The following is a 25540-nucleotide window of genomic DNA, read 5'->3' on the forward strand; positions in this document are numbered from 1 at the left end:
CCCCTACTGCAGGAATCCCACATGGATGTTACACTTGGCTTCACAAGTCTGAAATGATTACTCACTTATGCTCACTTAATTAAGTAGCAACTAATTACACGCTATGTACCAGAAAGGCACATCATTGGATTAGTGATGAGACTAACCATTAGGTCTGGGAGGAAATATTTTTGCTGCTTTGAACATAGTTCCACCTTTTATTGTAGGAGTCTTTTTGCATATGCAGTGTCTAGAGCAGAGACTCCAGCAGCCCACGTCATCCTAGGAAGAGGACAGCACAGCCTGAAGTTGTTTTACTAATGTTGCCAGAGCAGGCCGTAACCTACCTTTCTCTCCTCCCCTTGGCTTTCTTCCCCAGGAAACTTTTTCTGCTTTTTTACCTCTAGGTGAGCTCTGGATTCCCTTCTCAGCAGGTCTCCAGATTTAATAAACTCTAAGCCTCAGCAAATCCCAGCTGATAAGAGGAAGGGCTTGTTGTTTCACCTGTCTGCATCTTGAGGACAAGGAAGACTATCCAACCCTGCAGGGCTAGCTCAGTACAATGTTGGCAGTTTTCTTCCTGGCTTTCTGTCAGATTCCCACTGTGGCTAGACAGACTCTCTGGGATAAGCCAAGATTTTCTGTGTAAATCCAAAGGAGGAACTAGTTAATTATATTACAAAAGTTTCAAATGCTATTTCCAAAGGCAATACAGATTGGCTGGAACACTGCCTACCTGTATAAAATCCTGCCATATGATACATATTCTAATTCCAATGCTTGCATCGAGTCTTTGTTAAAAATAAATCATGCGTCACGCTGCTAATGTACTTTTTGGTTCAGTGACAACTAGTCACTAGTGGTGAGGCTTTTAATATCAGGCAAAGAGCTTTAAACTGGAAAACAGAATTGAACAATAGATGGGGGTTTCCTTTTTTCTCCCCCAACCCCCCCCCCCCAGTGGCAGTCCTGGGTTAATGGTTGAACTTGATGATCTTAAAGGTCTTTTCCAACCTAAATGATTCTATGATTCTATCAGGCTACTAAGAAGGGACTTCTTTGACAGTGTATCAAAATACCATAAAAACTGCAGAAACCCAAGAGGTATTACAGAGGTTTGCTTACATTAGGTGTATTGGCACGTCTATAATTTCTAGGTAGAGCCATCCAGTGGTAAATGGCTGAATTTCATTTATCTTTTCTCAAGTACTGTCTCTTACTTTCACTTGGATTTCCACACCCCTCACTTGTTATTCTTTCACCTTTCCAGCAACAAACTTTTTCAGCTATCCCAAATTCTCTGCCAGTAACATTCAGTTGAAAATTGTGTCTGAATTCAGGCACTGTCTTCAGGAGGCTTGCAATGGGAGATGATCGAGGAAATCTGGAAGCAGCAACAGAAAAAGCAGTCAATTTGCTGAGTATTTTTAACAAGATAATAATAGAAAATCCTCCTGCACTTTGGTACATACAAACCAGATGCCAAGAAACCACTGCCTGCAGCTTTTCACAAGTTAGGTATTCCTGGGCAACCATGCCATGAACAAACACAAAAAAAAAGGAAAAGCAGCAAATGTGACAGGCTGGAATGACTGTGGACAAATCATCAGTTCCACCTGCTAATAAAGAAATGATGCTCATTGAAGTTTGCTGCTGAAGCAATATCCAGAGGCATGAGACGTGGCAGAAGGGGTGAGAGGGAGGAATGGCACCATGGGCAAGTTTCTGAAAACCAGAGTTAAAGCTAAGGCTGACTGTGTTCATTTTTTGAAAGAGATGGTTGCTGGTAAGGGGCAGAGAAACATTAAAACAGGCAATTATACAGGCATAGAGAACCAAGGAAGCTTTTTCAGATGGAAGCTGAAACTGAAATTTTGCAAGGAAAACTTAAAGAAGAAGGTTATCTAGTTAAATAAGTAAGAGGAAAACAATTCGAGAACAGTGGATCCACCATGGTTTCTGAAAACAACGAATATATTTGCTTTAAGGTGGAACTCAGTGAATTAATGAAAAATATATATTTGTTGTGCTTGGAGGATTTACTGAAGATACATATACAAATTCAGGACGACTGGGACAGAAACTATACAAAGATGCAGGAATAAGGTAGAATATTTTAAATTAAAAAATTGAAATTACGAACCACCAACGTGTCTGTGTAGAAAAAAGGCCAGTATCATCTTTTGCTGCATTAGGCAGAGCATTGCAGTAGATTAAGAAAGCTGACCCATCCTCTCTGCTCACCCCGGTGAGACACATACAGAGCACTCGGTCCAGTGCTGGGTTCCCCACTATGAGACATGGACATAGACTGGAGTGAGTCCAGCACAGGGCCACAAAGGTCATTAAAAGACTGGAGTACCTGACATAAGAGGAAAGATGGAGAGAGCTGGGACTGCCTAGCTGGAGAAGAGAAGGCTCAGGGGGATTTATCCATGTGCATAAATGCCTGATGGGGGGACTAAAGGCAACACAGCCAGACTCTTCTCAGTGGTGCCCAGTGACAGGATGAGAGGTAATGGACACAAACTTGAAATACAAGAAATGTAGCAAACATGACACTTTTTTACTGTGCAGGTGGTCCAACACAGGAACAGGTTGCTTAGAGAAGATGTGGAGTCTCCATCCCTGAAGATACTCAAAACCCAACTGGACACAGCTCTGAACAACCTGCTCTCACTGACTCCACTCTGAGCAGATGTTTGGACCAGATGATCTTCATAGGTGCCTTCCTGCCTCAGATGGTCTGTGTTTCTACATAGGAAAGATATAGAAAATATAGTATTTGGTACAAAAGACAAAAAATACCTGTTTGTGAATGTTTTTTGCTACGTACAGCAATATAAAAAGTGATATGTGAAAACACATCAATACAATACAATAAGCAAATATGTAATGACACAATAGATAAAAGCTGGATATGAAACTAGACAAAGAAGCAACAGAATAACCATGAAGGAGAAAAATGGAGAGTAAGTAAAGAAAGATTTTTGTGCTCAAAGCAACTTCTGCTATCTGACAATTTGGGCTATATTGCCAACACTGCCAACATCCTGTATGTTTCTGGATGAGATCTGTAAATATTACATGACTGATTCTCTCAACTCATAAAAACACTTAATACCAAGTATTACTTTACATAATGCTTTCAGGAAAATAAGACAACCTCGTGGATTTGGTTAAACAAAAGGGAAACAAATTCAAGTGATTTCAGTGACGACTAAGCAAAACTGGAAACTAAGAGAAAGCTAACCAAGGAAGGCAGCCACAGGCCAAGTAATTACATTTCCACACTAAAAATTATTACTGGAACAAGTTTAAACACTGGCATCAAGAATCCTAAAAGCAGCGAGATTTCTGAAAATCAACAAGAGGTAGGAAACTTAGAGTTCAGGACAATGTGGATGTGACAGGTTTTTATTTATTTCTTTGTTTGTTTTTAAAAGCAGTTATGAAACCAGGAAAAGTATGAATAGCACCTACTAAACTGAAAAGTTTAACTCCTAAGTCAGTATTAAAGAATGTTTGTATCTTTCTGGGCACTCTGGAAATGTTGAAAAATGTAGGCTGTGCTGTCATCTTTGGATGGTTATTTCCTTTTTTTCCCCTTTAAATAGTTTATCTTTTGTTTTGTGTTAGGTTGGCATTTTTAATGACTTCATAAAGCTGTTTATTAGGAAAGAAATATACAAATCATCAGAAAATAAAGATGTTTAGTATTTGTGCCATTTCTAACTGGTTTTTTTGGCCTCACATCTCATGAAGCTGCACATTGTTACAGAAATTACAACTTAAAAATTACAGTGACCCTACAGACATCCATATCATCATCAAACTGACGAGCCATTCATGTTAAGTCAGCCAAGGCAAACTAAAATAATAGAAGTTTGTAAAATAACTATACACACCCAGATGCCATGATAAGGAACACTTAGCATCACAGCATAATTCACATTTTGCTATGGATTTACTGTTACAAGTAACTAGGAAATATTTCACAATATCCCTGACTCACCTGTGTGCAATACGTGTTGCAATCAATGGTCATGGAAATTTATATCTAGCGTTGTACCAGAACACAGTACTTTGAACCCTGTACTATTATGCCTAGGCAAAACTCAGGATTAAGGCTACTTGCTGTGCTTAAAGCAGGTTGTTTGCTGATCACTCACAGCAATATAGATAATGTTTTCTGGTAGCTGAGTATGACTGCTAAGGTCAACTGTGTAAACAGAAGACCTGGTCTCTGATGACTACCCTGAAGGGTTGGGCTTTTTTCAAAAAAACATTAAGTATTTGAATCAGCTATGGCATTCTAAGACTGGGAGGGGGTCATATCTCCATACCTCCCCAGTTACATCCCACATCTCCACAGACAGCCGTATCTCCAGCATGAGGCATGAGCTCTCCTGACGAGCAGAAGCTGCTTGGTCACTCCCTTGCTGCCTTTCAGCTGTGGCTAAGGAGAGAATAGGGAAGAGGTAACCAGCCTTTCCGTTGCTTGCTTTTCTGTCAAGAAATGCAACCTCTGGGATGAACCAAGGAGGTCTGACAAGCTCTGCATAGCAATTGAAGGGCACTTCCCATCAATTATACAGCTCTTAGAGCAGCCCAGGAAAGAGGAAAAACTACCAGTACCCTGGTTCACAACCGTGGCAGCTATAGATTGATCCAATCTGTACTGGAAAGCGAAGAGAAAGAAGCGAAGCGAAGTGAAGCAAAGAGAAGCGAAGCGAAGCGAAGCGAAGCGAAGCGAAAGCGAAGCGAAGCGAAGAGAAGCGAAGAGAAGAGAAGAGAAGCGAAGAGAAGAGAAGAGAAGAGAAGAGAAGCGAAGAGAAGAGAAGAGAAGAGAAGAGAAGAGAAGAGAAGAGAAGAGAAGAGAAGAGAAGAGAAGAGAAGAGAAGAGAAGAGAAGAGAAGAGAAGAGAAGAGAAGAGAAGAGAAGAGAAGAGAAGAGAAGAGGAGAAGCAAGGGGAGAGAGAATAATCTGCCTCAAAGTGTCTAAGTTACCTGCTTTGCTGTTTAAGTGGTAATTTCCTTATAATTAAGAGGTTGGACATACCTCTGAAATGGTGAAATGTTAATGCAATGAACACCAGCCTGAAATGAGGAACAATGGGTGTCTTTGTAGCACAAGGAGGAGGGAACTTTTTCCTGTCCTCTAAAAAAAATATTGTTATGAAACCATTTGGGAATTGAAAAGCTCTTTTACTTCCAGACTGGAAGAAATCATCTCTTTATCTTTTTCTTCACTTCTCCAGTCCTCAGGCCCACAACCACAGAAAAAAGTTACTTGCCTGCCACAGGTGGTATGGCTCAGGTTTAAAGGCACAAAGGTGAGAGGAAGAGTTTGGGCATCAAGATTTGCATTAGTGAGATAAGGCACATTTTACAAGATTTGCTAAGACACTCCACCCTTCAACTGCTTCTTTGGCAGAGCACATTCCACTTCCTCATTCTTTGCCTCCTGAAGTAAATGAACTGAGTATCGCTTATAAAACTGTAGAATAAACTTTCCCATGAACAGTAAAATTTGTTATAAACAAGTCTCTGAACTCGTCAACAAAAGAGAGGCAGAGTGACGGTGTAACAAATACAGTATCCACACACCAGCCACTCCACATGCAGGACACAACACAAGTCAGGGAAAAGCGCTTCTCACCTTTCTTCCCCAACAGCCTCTTCTTCAATGAATGGTTGCGTATCAGATTTCTTTGGGAGGCTGGCTGCTTAAAGTTTACCTGATGCGGGCTTTTTGCATACCCAAAAGATAGGATGTTTCTTTCAGGAGGTATTTTGTGTATAAGGGTATAAATCTGGTCTTCAAATTTTATGGGACTGGTCTGGAGAAAAGCTAATATTCCAAGCTAAAAATAATTTCTCAGAGTTAATCCATTTTGATGAAGAAAGCTCTCCTCTATTTGCCAAAATATATAGCTCTGAACTGAATTTAAAGCATCTGAAACGTTCAGTGCTTAATTCTCTGTTATGCAATTTTTAAATCCTTCCTCTCCTACCCAGCAAGCTGTCATGAGAAATATGCTTTGTCAGCCAGGATCACCTGTTTCACATACGCTATTTCAGTTGTCAGAACAGTAAGAAGTAAAACCTTATGCCGACATGTATAAGGGGAACATAGCATTTCAGCCACAGAAGAGCTCCTTGGTTTATATCAGGCTTCTAATTATTACAAAACATTAAACAGGATGAGGCAAAAAGAAAATAAGAATCAGTCCTTCCAGGAGAATGTACAGAAAAAAATTCTTTTATTTGGATATTGTGCCATCTGGGAACTTAAGGAATAGCATAACTGAAAAAGGGGAGAAAAAGGTGGACTTTTTTAAGCTTAGAAGAGGGTAATGAGGTGACCTTCTGACTTCCCTCCCAGTCTAAATTATTCTATGAAAATTAATGGCATTAAACTCTCAGAAAACCACTTACTACCTTATGCTATTTGACGTGTATTGTAGTATTATTTTAATATGATATCTAGAAATATTATCTTATTATACAAAACTTTATATATGTTTATATTACACATATATAAGAAATTTACTAAATCATATATAACATATACATATGTAATAATTATAATTATTTCGTGTTAATAACATTTATTTTCAAAGTTCACATCATGCTCTAAAATACTGTTGTGAATTAGAACTGTACTTCCCTATATTTCAAATGCCTCTGAGATTCTGAATACGCTCTGTCCTTGTTTGTTTTAGCAGACACACATGCTCCACCATTAATCGTCTGAGAACTTTGTACAAAATATACATGGAAGTAGTTTTTTCTGCTTACTCACTGTTTACAAAAGTACAGAAAGCAAAGATATTAAGCAAAGATATCCGAAATAAATGTATTTTGATGTTGAAATTTTAATCTAGTTCCTTTCTTAAGCAAAGCAAGCAAACACACACAAACATCAAGCACATTTTAAGGCACCCACAGGAGGAATGCACATCTCCTTAAATTCACTGCAAAAGCTTCCTTTGACTGCAGGGGGAGCAAGAATTTTCCTAAAGAATTTTTGAAACATTCAGCTGTGGTGCATTCACTGCGCAGCATCTTAGTCATCAGCCAGGTAACTATTTCTGCATGGAACAGAAAGAATAAACTACAACTCTCGTATGTGAAATCAAACCAAGCAGTGTTACCTCAGGCTGACTCTCTGTCTCAAACAATGTAGTAGAAATTAATGTATAAATAAGCCTAAAGCTAGCAATTACATTTCTTTGTATTATTATACCAAAAATATAATCCCATACAGAATGAACAGTCAGCTATGAATTTATCTTAGCTTAATAGGAACCTTATAATGTCATTAGAAAGGTATTTTTTTCTACTTCTGCAATAAGTAGATGAATTCTACCACTTGCTACACTGGTGTTCATCATCTGAATGTCTAGCCTTATGATTTTATCTATGCCTCTATTATCTTTTGTCCTAATAGTCTCAATAAGGAGTATATACAAAAAATCACTCTTTTGTAGTCATTAGAATGTTAATAAATTGCATAGAAGAATCAATGCAGCTTCTAGAAGTTAATGTACTCACAAGAATGACTCACAAACAAGGCAGCTGGAGCAGTTTCCACTCTAGCTCTCAATTCTGCCCCTAAGGAGCCTTGCTCCTGCAGAAGAATGTTGTAACCTGGAGAGAACAAAATGCCTATGAGTAAGCTGTTCTGCTAATGGACCAAGAGCATTGCTGGAATTAGAAGTTAATAACAAGTAGCTTCAATATGAATATATAAATACATTCTGTTAGTGAACCACTGCTGGGTAGACTGAAATTTCAAAGGCCATGGAATATGAAGGAATAGCATTAATACAGTGTGCTGCAGTTATCAGGAACCTACCTTGGGAAAAATGAGCAGGAAACTATGTTTTGAGGTATATTGAAGAAAAATAGGAACCTGCTGTTGGAAAACCATTTAGCTAGTATATAAGATTCACATAATTTGACAACATACAGAACTGTATAATAACCTGTTGAAATATCCATAACTGATAGCATAGGTGGAGCCATCTTTACATTGCATATATAAGCCTGTAACAATACCTCCTGTTGCACAAGCATCTGTGCTTCAGAATCCAGTATGCAAATCTGACTATTCTGGTTGCCTGCAATGCTAAGTATGTAAATGTCACTTTATGGTCACTCCAGGGAAAGACACCCCTTTTGTCTCTGGTCTAGCATCCTGCCCTTCAGGTCTGGCTGTAATCCAGCTGGCTCTGACAGAAGCAGGTACTAACACTAGCATTACCTTGGGTTTCCTGGACTGCGGCAGCTGGTTCCTGTGCTGGGTCAGGACTGTGTGGTGAGCAGTCTTGCTTCCAGGAAAGAAGCAAGAACAGCAGGACTGGTCGCCATTTCAGATAAATGATTTTCGTCTTTTTGTGTGTCATGCTCTTCACCGTTCCATCAGGAAAGCACATTCTTTAGATTAGCTGTCCAAAGTAATGCCTAAGATATGTAGTAGTCTCAGCAGATGTTCAGAAAGCATGCTATAAATTATCAAAATGTCAAAATCAGTCTTTGAAGATGAATCCACGTATCTGCTTTCTCTTTGGGTGACCAGGCTTTTTGCCCTAATGATATCTACTAGATATGTTTCAACTTTCTCACACACTCCTCTGGATACTCTACATTTTTTGCCTCAAATCTCAGTTATTCTCTGCTATTGAAGAGCACTTTTCTCTTGGGAAGCTTCATTAACAGCTTCAGTGATAGCTTGGTTAGATTATTCTGTATTTTTCTTGTAGTTTATTTTAGTTCATTCCAGCTGAGAGTTTCTTTTCTTCCTAGAGCTGGCTTGTTGTTTTTCCCCTGTAAGTGTAGCTTTGGGGTTCTGCTTTGACAATCCCAGAAATACATGAAATACATGCAATATCTTCCAAATTCATTTCAAGTCCAGTTCAATTCTCAATTCAAACACAGCAAGGTATCTTTTATGAAGTTCAAAAAGGTTGGTGCTCATTTTGGTGTCCCCAGTGAGCTGCATTCACCAGCTTACATAGCAAATGAGTTTTCTGACTCAGGAAGAAACTTGTGCATTGTATGTGTCTGTCTCTGTTCCTCTGCCCCTAGAACACTCCAAAACAGAGAGCTCCTGCTGGTGCATGCCATCAAATCACTGTCAGACCTTGGCATCCTTTCGCACCCTGCTCCCCGGAAGCACTGGTCAAACTAAGACCTACTCATCTGACATCTCCTTCCACAACTTCTCCCAGCTCTTGACTGTTGACTGAAGATGTCTAAGGAACTCTGTTTTCCTAATATCCAGTTGCCAATTCAGGAGTTTCTAGGCTAGGCTTCAAAGCCCTTCATCAATAACGGCAAGGCCTGGAAGAAGTAAAAAAAGAAAAGAAGGTCCAAGTACTTGGCTTGATACAGCCCCCAGAACCGTTTACAGCTCCTGACACATCAGCAGTACTGATGAAAGAAAAAGAATACAAAAAAAATAAAAAAAAGAAGAAAAAAAAGAAGAAAATCTTTTAGGCTTTCTGTAGGACACAGTCTCCAGGAATCCTTTAGAATCACACTTGAAACTTTACAACTCTCAGTTCAGCCTTTTAGGAAAATACTGATAGTGGTCCCTTCAGAAAGGAAAGCCTATGGGGCAGGGCTACTTCTGACATCAAGTCAAGAACTTACATTCAGAATTATACATGTACCAACTGTTTTCTCTTCCCTTCTGTCCTGTCATCATGTACTTCTGAGAAAAGAGAGGATTAATCTGCTCTACGCCCTCCAACTAGGTAGCTATAGGAAGTAGTAAGATATCCCCTAGGCCTTCTCTTCTTATGGCTGAACAAACATGGTGCTCTCAGGCACTCTTTGTACATTATCTCCCAGTCCCCAAGAACTCCAGCCTCTGGTGGCTAACATAATTTTGCCTTAGGGTATGTCCAGAGCATAAAGACTCACCAGAAGACCCCTATATAGCTGAGCTTTCAATCAGTTTTATGAGAGATACACCAGTTTTGTGATGTAAAATTGAAAACAGCGATGTATTAAAGTTCTTCTAAAAACCAGACAGTATACTTAGTTTTCATGACAGTAGCATAGCCATTAATATCTCCAGAATTTCCCAACAGACAGCTAACATTTGAGGATATGGAGGCTGAAGGTCTGTGAGCAGCTGAGGCAACATAAGAGGTTGCAGTTGCTGAATATTTCATGCTGTTCCTAGTCCCCTCCACATCATCTCCTACTTATTCTTAACCTTTCCCATGCTCCTAGTAGTGGAAAGCTCTTCTGCACCAGCTCTGGCACTCATTACAGTAAGTGAGTCAATTCAGCTTCTTGGCAGAAAACAATCCGCTTTTATTTTGTCTGGGTATGTTTTCTGCCATATTAATGAGCTCAGACAACTCGAAGAAAGAATCCAACAAAAACCAGACTCATTGCACAATATTCAGAAACTGTCCACAGCCGCGATCAGGATGGTAGTGGTAAAAACATCATCTTTTAGGACTGTGTGTGGCTAGATCAACTTACCCTGTGTAATCCTGCCTCTGCTGGTTATTATTAGATCATTCAGTCCTGTTGTCTCTAAAGTCAATAGGAATGCAGTTACTGATTCCTGAGAAAGGCAGTGGCTAAGGAATGCAGCACCTTTGGACCTGAGAGAAAGCTGTCATTAACCTCTGCTCTGCTAAGGACTTGCTGCGTGACCACTGGCCAGTAATTCAGCTGCTCTGAGCCCTTCCACATGTCTGTAAAAAAATGCAAGAAGCATTACACCTCCACAAGAGGTTTTATAGAGGTAATACATCAAAAGCATTTGAAATTCATAGACAGAGAAATTTATGGATCCTGGGGCCATCTAATTACTTAGAGTAAACAACCAGACCACTATATAATAATCAGTTCTAAATTCTCAGTGATCTTTCTGAGGATATTGCACAGCAATTCAGCATGCAATAACCAAACTCAAACAGAAAACCAGAAGTATGGGATATATTTTCTTAAGTATACTGCATGTGTATTCTCCTTAATGTAATTAAATATATCTCTTCAAAATGAACATATATTTGATGGTATGTTTTAACAAACACCATCTTCCTGTAGTCTCTGTGGATATATGGAACATCTCACTTAAAAGTATTTTTTTCTGCTTTGCTTTCATTCTTCTGCATGATGTAAGAGCTCAGGTTAGGGCAGGATTAATACAATTTGTTTAAATCCAATGTAATGACAGTCTCAAGGCTCTCATACAATTCCACTGCTGTTTCTGTTTTTAGTATATTCACCACATATGGAAACCAGAGCCTGGACTGTGTATCACTAGATTTTCAACCCTGAGCTAAGATTTAGAGATAAAAGTGTCAAATATCAGTATTTAGAGCAATTCAGCTTTTTTCTAATCCTACTATCATACATAGAAATTTCACTTAAACTTTTTTGAAATATCCACTCTCCAGTTCAAAAAAGATGCATGTGAAAAGATGTCCCGTATGAGCAGTATTTGCCTTGCCTCTTTTAACTTGTAAGCTAATGTAAAAGACAGAATGAGCCTATGAGAATTTGCCCTATCATTTTTTTTATGGAGCATGAACGAGACTAACTTATTTGATAAAATAAGGGGTTTTTTTAAAAAAAAGCTAGCATAATACAGCTACTATGAAACCAGTTGAAAACTAACTCAGATTTAATGCCTCTCTTCAGTGTGGTGTACATTTTCCTTCAGGAGTAAATTTTGCAGTAAGTTGCTATATTTTTGTATGGAAGCTAGAAGAACAAGTATTTCAAGAGTTAAGGATTTTGAAGCACAGAGTATCTACTATGCCACTGACGAATATTTATATCTCTCTGAATTATTCAATTCCTGAGAATGCTTACTTTTGTCTATATAAAATTATTGGATTTTTTTCCCCAATTTCCCCATTTTTATTTGAATAATACTGTGCGTGTAAAGATTTACTGACTTAATAACTGCTTTTCAAAGTACTTAGTATTAGTTGTCTTCAAAATGTCAATTTATTTGACCTAAGTTTTATTTTTGTCTACGAGAAAGACAGCAACTGAATGATTGCTCAGGGTTTGAACAGTGTGAGAGTGAATCTAAATATAAAATGTCATTCAGGGAAGACTATTGTCTAATATCAGGTCAGAAGTAAAACACATCCTGCTAGACATTCATTGCATCACCACAGTCATAGCTTCACAATAAAATTGTTCTTGCCAAATGGTGACAGAGTACTGCATGTGGACACTTTCCAAAACAAACCTAGGAGACAGAACATAGAATTGCTTGTTCTAACCTCCTTCATCTGGATCTATGGAAAGGTTCCCTGCGTACGAGTGCTGCAGACAATCTACATACATGTAAGGGCATTGGCAGCCAAGGTCATGATCTGTTTGTGTTTGCTCCCTGAGCCAGTGAGAGAGACTGAGTTTATCCACGTGTGCAGGCATATGCGCTCTCACACATACCACTCATCTTCCCAGTAGGCAAAAGGGTATAGGTGACAGTGTGACTCATTATCCTGGCACACTGTACACTTTATACCTACACCCGTTCCACGCTAGCTCAAAATATTTAACTTCAGCTCTTCCTGGAGAAACACAAAGATCAGACATCAGTAAGGAAGAGCAGGATTCAACTGCTGAGCCTTCTGTCACTAAGAGGCAGAAGGGAAAGACATGTGGACCTCTGGCATTTACTTTTTAGTTCACACTGTATCACATGCTTGGAGTAGCCTGACACAGTCACATTTTGTCCTTAACTTGAGGTCAATAAAAAAGAATCAGCCAGAAACAGGAGAATGCGATTAGGAACATCCCTCCATTCTGCTGGGAAAAAAACCCCAACCCAAACCAAACCCAAAAAAAACAACCCAGGAGTAAACAACTGGGTTTACTTACTATTGAAAATAGGTTTTAGGAACCAAATTATGTTGGCATTGAAAAATGCATTGCAAATATTTATGAGCATAATTGAATGTGTTTCAAATGTGTTCACTACTTTAAAATATAACTGAAAAAAACAGTGGGGCTATATTCAGAGGTGGAAAAAAACTTTCATTTGAGTTCAGTCTGCAGAACAAGGGGTCAAAAGCTCCATATGAAACCAGAACACCATTTCCAGGAATCCAAATTGCACAGGTATTTGAAAACAAGTGCCATCTTCATAACGGTAATATTTTGGGGAAGCAAATTCAACTTTGTTGTAAATAAGTTCTTCGCTATCAATGGGAGTCTCCATTATATCTGCCGGGCTTGAGATTGTTATAGTAAGTATACCTAACTTCCAAAAACTTTTCCTCTATCATGAATAATATATACAAGGCTCCCAACCAGCACTTGCTACATGTGAGCTTGATTTTTATACACACCACCCCCCCACCCCCTTAAATATGTTCTTCAGTAGGGGAACGGAATACCTAACACCATAAGCTGCATAGTGCAGACATGCCTCAGTGAGGTCTGAGTCAGAAGCAGAAGAAATTAGTCCACACAGATATCCATGCTCCTTCCTTTAAAGGAAGCTAATACCTTTAAAACTATCTCAGCAAAGTGCAGGCTCACACCATCTTACTGTAAGGGCACGGCCACAGCTCCACCCTTCCTTCCCCTGCCCGCAGCTTCCTTGGGACGGTGCCCACTATCTGTACTAATAACTCTGCAAATAGTAACACTCATGTATTGCATAATGAATACCACAGGAAAAAAAAAATGTTCACTTCAAACACTTAATAGAAATGTAAAAGAAGAGAGAGTACGCTGAATGAGCTAGGAAGAATGAGGTATTCTCCCTGATTCTGTATTTTCTACTTCAGACAAAATTCTTCCCCCTTCTGTCTGTCGTGCTTGCCTATCTGTTGCACATTAAAGAACGGCATAGGTTGTCATTGCCACCTCTCCTGTTCCCAGCCTATGAAAATGCACAGGCACTGCTAAAGAATACCCAAGAAAATGATAGATCTGCCAGTCCTAGAAAATTTCTGTAACTCAGTGATATTTATAAATTTCGCATAGGTGCAGCAGCATTTCATGTTTTACCTAAATATCAGTCACGATATTCCTTCCTCCCTTTTTAGATTATGAGAGACCTCAACATTTGCTGAAAATAGTCATGTTTTATCTTGAGTTAAAATACATTCAAAACACCATATGGCAGTTTTTAAAAGAAACAAAAGAAATAACACAAGCCCCACACTTTTCCTAGCAATTATACTAATGAATTCAGACTTAACTAAGATCCCATAAGATTAATTCCTTGAATCTACATGGAGATGCTGTAGTCTTACATAAGCTTTTCAAGCCAACTGGGGTTGTTGCCCATGGCTTTGGAGTAGAAGCTGCCTGCAGCATATGCCCTGACAACTGAAGGAAGTAGAGGGGGGGTGGTCTCTGGCAAAGCCAGGAGAGATTGTTGTGACCTTCTAGTATGACCTGCTGTGGATCCTTTTCTGGGTTGCAGGACATCCCTGAGAAAATGGATCTCTGTAGTACAGTTTAAGTTCTAAGAAAAAATACCACACTTAGTTCTAAAATTTTAGAATAATAGAGAATCCTTCATAATATGTGTAAGTGGTTCCAGTGTTTCATTACTCTCACACATATTTTCAAAATATGGATCTTTTTACTAAACTGTATTTGTTTAATTTCAGATTTTGTAATTATGGGCTGCAACTCCATCACTTGCTATCTGTTACACAGTAGCAGATAGTGCTGTTCACATCCCAACCAAGGCTCCTACATGGCAGCTGAAGTACTAACCAAAAAAAGTATGTCAGAAGTGCTGTGCAAGATGTCAGGCAAGTCATTACCAAGCAGCAGTAATCATATTTTGCTTATCAGGAAGCAATACTGACAAAATACCGTGAGTTTGGTCAACTACCGCTAATGGGGAGTTACAACAAAGACAAATGTATTTAGTGGCGTCTGTGGGGGTTGACTTGCTGGCAATGTGTGTCACTGGGTAACTTCTCATGTGCTTCAGTCAGCATTATTAGCTTTTGCAATTCTATCGTTGGTCTTGCAACACCAGCAGTTTTTCTTGAAGCACTAGTTACCAGGACACCGTAAGGAAAATCCCAGTTTTAAATTTAATGAGTATTTCTGCTTGACACGGGGTAAAGCATTGAGAGCTGCAACAAGCCTCTTTTGGGGCCGCTAACATTTTTCAGCCAATATCATAGCTATAGTGACTCAGTTTTGAACGCCTTATCGGCAATATTCGCTCTGAACAAAAAAGTCTCCAGAGCACATCTCGGCTTGGCGCCTTCCGAGCGCGCACCCTCCGCGGCTGGATCCCGCCTCGCCGCCGGCCGCACCGGGAAAGCCGGCCGGGCCCTCGAGGGGTTTCTTTCCGCTCTCCTCGATTACAAGCGAAACAGGTTTCGCTCCGGGGAACGCCGCCGCAGGACACAGATGACCCCAGACTGGTGCCCCGAGATCTCGTCCAGCAGACTCCCTCCGGAGTCCCGCACAGCCCTCCGAAGACCCTCGCCCCGAAGCGACACACGCCTCCCCCAGGAAACACCTCAGGTTTCCCGCGCCCCCCCTCAGGCCGACAGCTTCCCTCATGCCAGCGGCTCTCCGGCGGGCGGGGGCGGGGGCGGGGGCGGGGCGGGGGGCGTGCTGTGCACCACCCACCACGTGACCCCCCCCGCCGCGCCCCCGCCGCTGGCCCACTTCCTGCGCCTCCCGGCCCCGCCCCCGCCCCTCCGCCCCGCCGCGCCCCGAGCGCTGGTTGGCTGCGGGCTGACAATGCGCGCGGCAGCGCCCCCCGCCCCGCCTGCCCGCCTGCCCCGCCCCCCCGCCGGCTTCACCCGGCAGCCACGCGCCGCTGGCCGCGAGCGGCCGGGGCAGTGTCAGCGCGGCCGTTAGCCGCTCGCTGAGGGATCGCTGCGGGATCGCTGAGGGGACCCGGCGGGCGGCTAAGCGGGGTCATGGCCGCGTCGGACCGAATGGTGCTGGGGCCGCTGGTGGGCTCCATCGATCAGGGCACCAGCTCCACTCGCTTCCTGGTGAGCACATCTTGGGGCTTGGGGTGGCCTCTGGCGCTGCGGCGCGCAGGGACGGGCGGCGGCCCCGCGGCCTGAGGGAGCCGCTGCGCCCGCTCCTTCCCTCTCCTGCATCCTCGCGGGGTCCCTCTGGCCTCTGCTGTGCCCTTGGGGAAGGGCAGGGGGGCGGGCCGCGCAGGGCCGTGCTACCGCTGCCCCGGCTGCTGCCTTGGGCCGGCATCCCTCATCCCCGCGGCGGGCCGGGGCTGCCGCGCCGCCCGGAGAGGCGGGTGCTGGTGGGTACTGGGGTGGCGAGGCCGCCGGCCGGCGGTGTCCCCCCAGCGATCAGACCCCCGTCGCCTTCCCGCCGCGCTGGGGGGCGAGCAGCGCTGCCCGGCCCGCGCAGAACGAAGGGGAGCGGGCCCGGCGGCAGGACCGGCAGTGCCCGTCCGGCCCCAGAGCAAGCGGGAGGGCAGCTGCTGCTTGAGGGGGCTGCAAAATCCTGCTCCTTCGGGCAGGCTGTGTTTTAAATCTGCCGGATATCTCGCCCTGAACCGAATCAAGTGGGCGCAGTGCTCAGGCACGGGAGGAACAGATCCCTGTGAATTCAGTGGCTGTGGTTAGGTAGTGTTCAGACAATGCAATGACTGCTGTGTTTCCCTCTAAAACCTACTTGGGCCTGTTGGAATGACTGCTGCAGTTCTGGAGGCTACATCCCAAATTGTCAGTGCATCCCGTGCACTTGCACACAACTTCAGGTGACGGGACTAAAGATGGGCTTGTTTAAATGCTAGAGGAAGATTGTTTAAGGATGGGGCAATGACTATGTTAATCATATATATAAAAGCCTTTTAGTTTAAGGATCTAGTTATTTCCATATTATGCAGTAGACAGTAACTAATGTTGTTATTATATATGAAACTTACTATGTAAACTTCCTGCTTGCAAATCTCTCCAAATGTCCAGTCGCCTAGTCAGTAAGTCATGGTAATTTGATTTAGATCCCAGTGACGTTTTCCATCATGGAAGAGGAATAATGACTAAATACAAAAAATGTTGTCAAATATACAGTGTTGAACTGGGAAGAGAAATGTTTTGGCTTTTTTTTTTCTTTTTTCCCGTTTTTCTTTTTTCCCGTTTTTCTTTTTTCCCGTTTTTCTTTTTTCCCGTTTTTCTTTTTTCCCGTTTTTCTTTTTTCCCCGTTTTTCTTTTTTCCCTTTTTTCCTTTTTTCTTTCTCCTTTTTCATTTTTTCTTTCTCCTTTTTTTTTCTTTTCCCTTTTCCTTTGCTTTCCTTTTTTTTTTTTTAATGCATCCCCCATGTGGAATGTTCTTTCATGAAGCAGGAGACTAGAATATCTTCTTGACATGTGTTACCATTATTACTCAATATCACGACCTTCATGGGATTGTCAAATGACAAAACCCAGATCTGGGGGTGGAGAGAAACTTCAAACTGACAAATGACACCACCGGACTATCTTGAATGCCAGTCAGGAGTCCATTTCAGAAAAGCATTTGGAGAAGTTCCCTGTAACACCTGAAGATTAATTCTATCTGCTTTACGTGTATACCAAGTTACCTTTTTTCTTAGCCTAAAAGGATAAGACTAGTAGAACTAAAAGAGACACTGAAGGATTTAAATTTATATTCAAGCTCTTTTTACAGGTATTTTTACAAGTTCTTCTGACAAGGAATTTCTTATACCAGATGCATTCATCAATGGCTTGTATACAGTCAGGGTTTTTTTCTGTCTACATGAGATATGTTTCCTCTGTTTGAGGATTCAGGTGCTTACACAAATAAATAAGAGGCCATAATTCTTTCCTTATTTTTTTAAAAACGTATATTATGTCTGTCATTCTTCAGTTCTTCTTGTATCCATCTCATTTTCTCTTAATTAATTTCAAAATACAGTGCTGGCCTGCACTTGGCAGTTGATCAAACTAGTATGATAATTAAGGTATGTGGATTTGAGAAAAAAAGGTACATCACTGAACTGAATCAGAACATGGGGTGGGGGGAGGAAAAGGGCAAAGTGTGCAGGAATCTACTACAAGTTGCATCAATTACACAGATAATAGCACATATATCTGGAGAATTCTGTGCTGGAAAGAGATTGCTACAGTTAGAAGGGAGATTTTTGCTTTGAATTATTTTAAGCCAAAATGTGATGTGGTGTTCTTTTTGCCTGAGTTGTTTCCCTGTCTCTCTTACTATCTCTCCATCTTTTACTGTCTTAGTTGTTTTGCATACCTTTCTCATTGATCTCTCTACATTTTTTTTCTTCAGGGCTTCCAACAATTTTAATCTTCACCAAGTCACCAGTCAGAATCAAAGTGTTGGTTACTTTGCACATGTCTGTTCAGTAGTACAGTGCAACCGTTACCTAGTTTTTTAAGATGGAAGACTTACTGGGTTAAAGATGTCTGGGTGAAAAACTGGCTTCTCCTTTGCGGCCAAAGGGTGGTGTCAACAGTTCAGTCTAAACTTACAGTTACAGGTGGCCAATTTACAAGTGGTGGTCCACTTGTAAAAGGGCTGATATACTATAGTATTTTCATCAACCACCTGGGGGATGGGTTGGAATGCCCTTTCAAGTTTACAGGTGACTACAGACCAGAAGAAGCAGTTGACTGGAATTCCAGTTGGAGAAGAGGCCTGGCAGAAGCTTCATGAAGTTCAACAAAGTTTGGCGCTTGGGACAGAATGCTAAGAAGCAGCTTGTTGGAAAAGGACCCAGATGCCTGCTGGACAGCAAGTTTAATATAAGTGAGCAGCGCGTCCTTGTGGTGAAGATTAACCACATGAAGAAAAGTACAGACTGCAGATCAACAAAAGTGATTATTGCCATCTGCATGGCACGTAAGAGGCAGCATCTGGAACGCTGTGGCTGGTTTTGGCCTCCCCAGAGGAAGAGAGAATCGGAAGAACTGGGGTTTGTCCAACAAATGGTCACTAACATGATCACTGTGCTGTAGCACAAGGCACACGAGGAGAACTTGGGAGATCAGGGGTTGTTTCTTCATAGGGGAGTCTAAGGCAGTGTCTTCAGCCGTCTAACCACAGTCTGTAGAGAATACAGAGCCAACCTTTTCTCAGACATGCACAGAAAAAGGCAACATGCAGTGAACAGAAGTTGCAGCAAGTGAAGTTTCAAACAGATGTAAAGAAAAAAATTTTGACTTATGAGGGGCTCCGGATCAGGGGTGCAGAAAGCCTGTGGAATTTCCATCCTTGCAGATACTCAACACCTGGATGAGAAAAGGCCTTGACCAAACTGGTCTAACTTTAAATTTAAGCTTACCTGAGCAGTGAGTTGGCCTAGACAACCTCCAGAGATTCCTTTTAGAAATAATTATGCTATATATAGACACAAGTTTTGAGAGATTCTCTTGCTTACGTGAACGAGACTGTACGAACACAGATAGATGATAAAGAAGCACCAGAATGTAGGTACATTTCTGTTACTGTCACTCCTCATTTATCCTTGCCTCTCACACACAATACACATACAGTTTTAGCTTGTGCTGTGGTTTTACCCTCTGGAAACCTTAATTTGGATCTTTGCTAAGCTACTTGCTTTTGCAAAATAAGCTGTAATTATTTTTGAGATCTCAGCTTTCCTGTAAAGTTAGGTTGAACCTGGATAACAGATTCAGAGTTACCAGGGAGAGTGCAGTGCTTTGAGTACCAGTCCAATTGCCTAAGGCTCATTTTCTGTAAGATATCAAGCAGGAAAATAAATTGAGTAGGCTAAACAAGTGTACCCACGTGAATAAATTCTGGTCTAGATATTTGGCCAAATATTTTCATCAAATACGTGCTTCTCTTGTGTTTGATTTTATTTTTTTCAAGAATCCTATCATAAAAATCCACTGTTAACTTCTTTTGCTAAAAGTCTTGGGATCAGAAGCTAATGGCTGGCTGAGCCACTGCCTGATCCCTTGAAAGCTATTTGCAGGTTGAAGTCTTTCTGGCATTCTATCCAGGAACAGCAAGAATCGAAAGTACACATACAGTGTACACATACATGTACAGAACTTCAGGTCCTAGGTTTGTCAGTCAGCCACAGACAATTTTTTTTCCACCTGAGTGGAGTGTTTCTTCCTTCATTTCCCAAAGAAGCATCCCAATAAAGCTATATCACACTGTAAGCATTCTTTTCAGGAAACAAAACCTGGTTTTAGATAAGGAAAAAATTGGTGTACCCATTGAGCTTACCCTTCAGAGGGGAATCTATTTCACTCTTCTACTGAGGTAACATGACCTTTTGGGAAAAAGCAAAACTTGATTGTATAGTTAACAAGAAGGGTTGAAAATATTTCAAATACTTCAGTTTTTCCCTAAGTCTTAGTTTTTATCACTTAAAATGTATTGCGATTTTTACTTTTTATTCCCATAATCATAAGCGCCTCCTTGAGGGGGGGAGGGAGGTGTGTTCATTAGGAGCCTTCCAAGCAAGATAATTTCTAGGAGACTTGTTAAACTGTACGTACGTACACAAATTCTGATTGCCTGATAATTCTAGTTAAATGCTAAAGGTGGAGTTACGTTTGTCTGTCATCCTTCCCCCAGCTGGGTTGATTTCAGTGCGTTTTCAGAACTCCAGCTCTGAGCTTGCTTGCCTGCAAAGCTGTAACATTTCTAGCTTAACAGGAGCTCATGAAAGTATAGCATAAACTAACAGAAGTAGCATTTCTGCAGGCAGTTACCTGGCAAAGCATGGAAAGTTACTTCTAAAATCTGTCTTCATTATTGTAATTTCAGCTGTGCAGCTTCTTGCATCACTTCCCTGAGCCTCATGTTTCTGTTTGTCTTATTTCTTTTCATTCTTTGAAAATTGTTACAGCTGATTGATCTGAATTCTTTTCCACTAAGGTCATAAAGACTTGGTGTAATACCATGCAACTGTTTGCACCCCTTCATATGATGTCATGTGTTACACTAGAGACCCTATAAAGAGCTCAAATTCAGTGATCAGCCCAGTGCTTGTGTGCTTGCTTACGGACAGCATAGCTAAATAGGTCTTTCTTCTCTCCTTCACTCTTGAGATTCAATGCTCAAGCTCTAATTCTTTGTATGATAATTTGTTGGGAGTGGAAGGAGGATGTTTTTTATTTATTGTCTTTAATCTGTCACCCAAGAATTCAGTACATATCTGGTGGTTTTCAGTCTTTGCGGATAGCTCTGCATGTCCGAATAACCTAGGCAATTATTTTGTGAGTACTGCTCATAAAATGAGGGCAAAACTGACTTTGACTTCCATCCCCCCTACAAAAAGTGAGAGATCAGTACCATAAACTGGAACCAGTTCTTAATGGATATGAAAGGAAAGAAAGCACTGACAGAAATACACCTCAAACTTGTTTCAACAGGAATGTATTGACCTTACCTGAATTACCCATTGTCACCTCTTTATCTCTCTTACCACTGTCAGAGAGAAACAATTGTTTAGGGTTTTTTTTTTTTTGGCATCAGGGCTATGGTTGGTTTGTTGTCGGTTGTTGTTTTTTTTTTAGAGGGGGGGCAGGCAGGGGACGGGGACTTGGGCAGGGAAGGAGGGCAGGTCGCATTCTATTTATTCCCTACTTTGTTTATCGTCTTCTAGGTTTAATTGTAATGACTCATTTATGTTTGGCATTCTTTTGTGTATCAGAATTCTGTTTATCAGTGTAGAACATGGTATTGTTCCCAGTGAAAGGTTTTAATCCCTTGCTTTGAGGTACAGGGAATGTCTGATGCTTTTGTTGAGGATGTCAGAAGCTTGCAGTTTTGTTCCTGATGGATTAGGAAAGCATGTTTACCTAGTTCTTCTCGATGGGCATGAAAAAAATTATGCATTTATAGTGTTATTGCTTCAGTTGATAATTTATTGCTATTTGAGCAGCTTGTTTAGAAGGAAGCAAAACACTTTGCTGTGCTAGAGCTTCACCTTTTTTTTATTTTATTCTATTTTTATATTTATATATGTAAATATATATATTTATTTTTATTTTAGAGCAGGCCACACACTCCAGGTTCAATGAATGACCTTGTCTAATTGAATCTGTATTTATTTCCTGCTAACAGTAGGCATCTTTATGTACTGCCTTCTGTTTCAAGGAATACTGAATGATTAATGGTGAATGATTACTGAACGATATTTGACATTGCTAGTAGAGCAGATACATACAGGTTCAATAAAAAGTCTTCTGCTATCTTTATTATAAAAACTTAGTAAATGTTACTATGCTTTAGGCAGAAAAGCAGTTTCAAGTAAAAAATTTTTCTGCATACATGCAAAACCTTATCTCTCCTACTAACTATGTTGCACAGTGTTTTAAGACCTGTATCCCATTATACTAATTCCTTCCAAACATCTAAGTACTGACAGAGCTTACCCTTTTGTTAGGATATCTTCATGTCAAGCCTGAGGTGTAGATTAAATTTGTACAAGTAAATATGGTAAAAAGAATAGTGGTGCTTTTTCTATCTAATCTTTCCAACTGACAACAGAAAAGGACAAACTAGTACCTTTTAAAAACTTGTCTTTTTGGCAGTGGAGGGGAAAAAATAACTTCTAGTATTTTCCAGAGGGGTTGTAGTCTTTCCATCCTTGGAGGTTTTCAATACCTGCCTAGAAAAAATCCTTGAGCAACCTGGTCTAATCTCACAGCTGACCCTGCTTTGAGCAGGAGGTTGTACTAGAGATCTCTCAAGGTCCCTTTCAGCCTGAATTATTCTATGATTCTAATATATATATATAGAATGTTTCTAGTCATCAAAGTTTCACTCTAAAGATAACACTTCAAAGTTTCAAAGAAACTGGAGAATCGGAACTTTCATCTGCACTTTGTCAGAATTGTTCTAATAGTTTCAGAGTAAACTGTACTATCTAAATGAAATCAAGAGTTTATGGATTAAAAGCTTTAAGAGAAAGTCTTAGAATTTGTGGAATGAGAGGAGAGCATTACCAAGGAAGTCTAGAAAAACTTCAGTTATATCCCACAGAGTGGATGGGTATAACTGAGTTTTGTACCTTAGCACGAGTGGTTTCTAAAGCCAACCCTCCTCTGCTTGCCATAAAAAAAGACAGGATGGTGTGCCACTGGCATGTTTTGCAGTTCACCTGAAGCTGCTGTTAGATTTTACTTTCTAGGTCCCTGAGTGTTCTTCAAAAGATTCTGCATGATGCTAGTGAGCAAGAGCTGTTCTCACAGGAACTTCATCATTGCCCAGTCAGTTATGCTGGTTTACTCATGGTACAATGAAGTTGGATGTTTTATTGGGTGTCATCTTAGCTTGGCCACAGTAGATTACTTTTGGAAACAGGCCACTGATGGTTAATTAAGACTGTTGTGTATTCTAGCTGAGCTTTTACTGCAAGGCAGAGCCTCTTCTAACTTGTGATGCCTTAAGAACAGCCATTAGTATAGTCCTCAGGATTCTCTGCTGTTTTTTATTGCAATGTATTCAAATCTAAGTCACTTCTGCATTTTCTTCTTTTTTAATGTATTGTGTTGCTGCAGTGACATTCTTTTATTGTCAGATAGTTCACAAGCTCTGTATTTGTAGTTTGTTTTGAAATAAACTGGATTCTGCCTAGGTGCTTTTTCTTTCTTCAGTTTGGTCCCCTTTGTCATTTTGAAACTACATGTGATTGTCTGTCTCTTAAAATCACTCTTCCTAAATGTGAGCTAACCCAAGAAAAGGCATAGTTCTGGCATTGGAGTATCAGTGCAGAAACTAAAGAAATGTTATTATGACTAGCAGTGGGTGTTTTACTGGGAGGTGTGTTCTAAAATGCATCATCAGTTTAATTTCCACAACCTCTACAAGAAAAAAATATGGTTCTTTCCCAATCCATCAAGAAAAAACAGCAGTTATAATGGACAGCAAAGCTTACTAAAATATTCTTTGCTTACCTTAATTACAAAAATCATCTATCTGAACCCAGGTTATATGGATATTTGGGTTGATAATAGACAATTACTATCAATTATCACAGCACTGTATTTATTCAAAATAATAAATGTTCATTTATTGTTGTTTAAACTTCTGTGTTCGTAGGAAATCCTGTCATGTAATTTATTTGCAGGTTTTTAATGCAAAAACAGCAGAGCTCTTGAGTCACCATCAAGTTGAGATACAGCAGAAATTCCCTAAAGAAGGGTATGAATTTTCGGTGGTTTTTAATTTGTGTACATATTGGTAAAGCTTATGTATATTTATCTATGAATGATCAAAAGTGAAGTTGATTAATAATCATTAAGAACATAGTATCTGCTATAAAAGACTGTAGTCGGAAAAGTGGCATAAAAAACTCACATTGGGTGTCTGGCATGTGCTCTGATTTAAGTAAACTAAAAATACTTAGCATTTTACTCTGACCACTCATTAACACATTTAAAATTTAAACTTTAAAGTTTAAATGAGACTTAAAGTCTTTTTTAAAGTGGTAAAGCTGGACATTTTTACAGTTTAATCGTAGTCTTCAGTTTAGTCCATAGAAATTGATTAGTTTGTTCTCTGAGGTGTTTTTTTTTTTTGTTTGTTCTTAACTGACCTGCCATTTGCTGCCAAAGCAGAAGTATAGAATAAAACAAAGCAAAATTCTTTGTTTTCTGCAGATGGTTTTGTTGTGAAAATACAACTTACTCTTTTAAAAGGGTTTGAAGTTCATTGCACAATTTCCAGATATGTAAAACATACTTTGTAGTTAATGTTTGTGTCAAAATGCTTAGCTGTTTTTTCAGAGTATAATTTCTTTTTTTCCCCCTAAATGTAATTTTTTGTCTTTTTATTAACTGGTGTTTACTTTTTGTTAAAGGTGGGTGGAACAAGATCCAAAGGAAATACTAAAGTCTGTCCATGAATGTGTGGAGAGGACCTGTGAGAAACTGCAACAACTGAACATAGACATCACTAACATAAGAGGTATTCCTTACTTAAGGGTAACTGAGGGCTTTAACATACTCATGGTTGAGCAAGTCAAATTCTCTAGTTTTTAAGTCAATAAATAGAAAGGTGGCAGCATGTGCTGACCTCAGAGAAAAGCTAAATTGGCATTGAGAGCAGTTTGGTTGAAGCAATGTGAAAGCAAATCCTTTGTGTAGATTAGCAATACAGAATCTACAAAGTAGACTTAATCTAATCTTGCAAAATCACAGAGACAAGTGATGAATTAAGAGATTCTGAAATTTAAATTGGGATTTATTGGGAAAAGCTAGTTTCCCTGTCGGTGCTTGTGTTGTCTCAATTTGTAGCAAAAAAAAAAAGATTTAGAGCACCTAAGTTAAGCAGCAAATGTTGAATGATGAGCTTTTAGAAGTAGCATTTCTAAATTGTAGCATGAAAAAGTTGGAATCTTTTTATTTCCCATTTACTTTCCTCTTCTCCTTACCTGTTCCTCCCTCCTTTCCACCTCTCCTTTCCCTCCCTCACTCCCCAAAAGGGGAAAACAAACCTTCTGAAAAGGATACTTCTTTCTATTTTGTCCTGAAGCCATTGGAGTCAGCAATCAGAGAGAAACAACAGTGGTTTGGGACAAGACAACTGGAGAACCTCTTTATAATGCTATTGGTAACTACTATGCTTTCTGAATATGTAAAATCATA

General features: G+C 40.3%; 1 protein-coding gene across 2 annotated transcripts in view; it reads left to right on the forward strand.

Moving 5' to 3' along the window:
- Window positions 1-15745: 15745 nt before the first annotated feature.
- Window positions 15746-25540, forward strand: part of GK (glycerol kinase) — a 36888-nt gene continuing 27093 nt past the window's right edge. For both annotated transcript variants that reach the window (XM_055801682.1, XM_055801683.1), the window contains exons 1-4: window positions 15746-15967; window positions 24022-24095; window positions 24754-24860; window positions 25428-25505. In XM_055801682.1, coding sequence (XP_055657657.1) covers window positions 15890-15967; window positions 24022-24095; window positions 24754-24860; window positions 25428-25505 — 337 coding nt within the window. In that variant the 5' untranslated portion in view covers window positions 15746-15889. The remainder of the gene's footprint in view (window positions 15968-24021; window positions 24096-24753; window positions 24861-25427; window positions 25506-25540) is intronic.

This window comes from Falco peregrinus, chromosome 4 (genome assembly GCF_023634155.1).
Source record: "Falco peregrinus isolate bFalPer1 chromosome 4, bFalPer1.pri, whole genome shotgun sequence".
In the NCBI taxonomy this organism is placed as follows: Eukaryota; Metazoa; Chordata; class Aves; order Falconiformes; family Falconidae; genus Falco; species Falco peregrinus.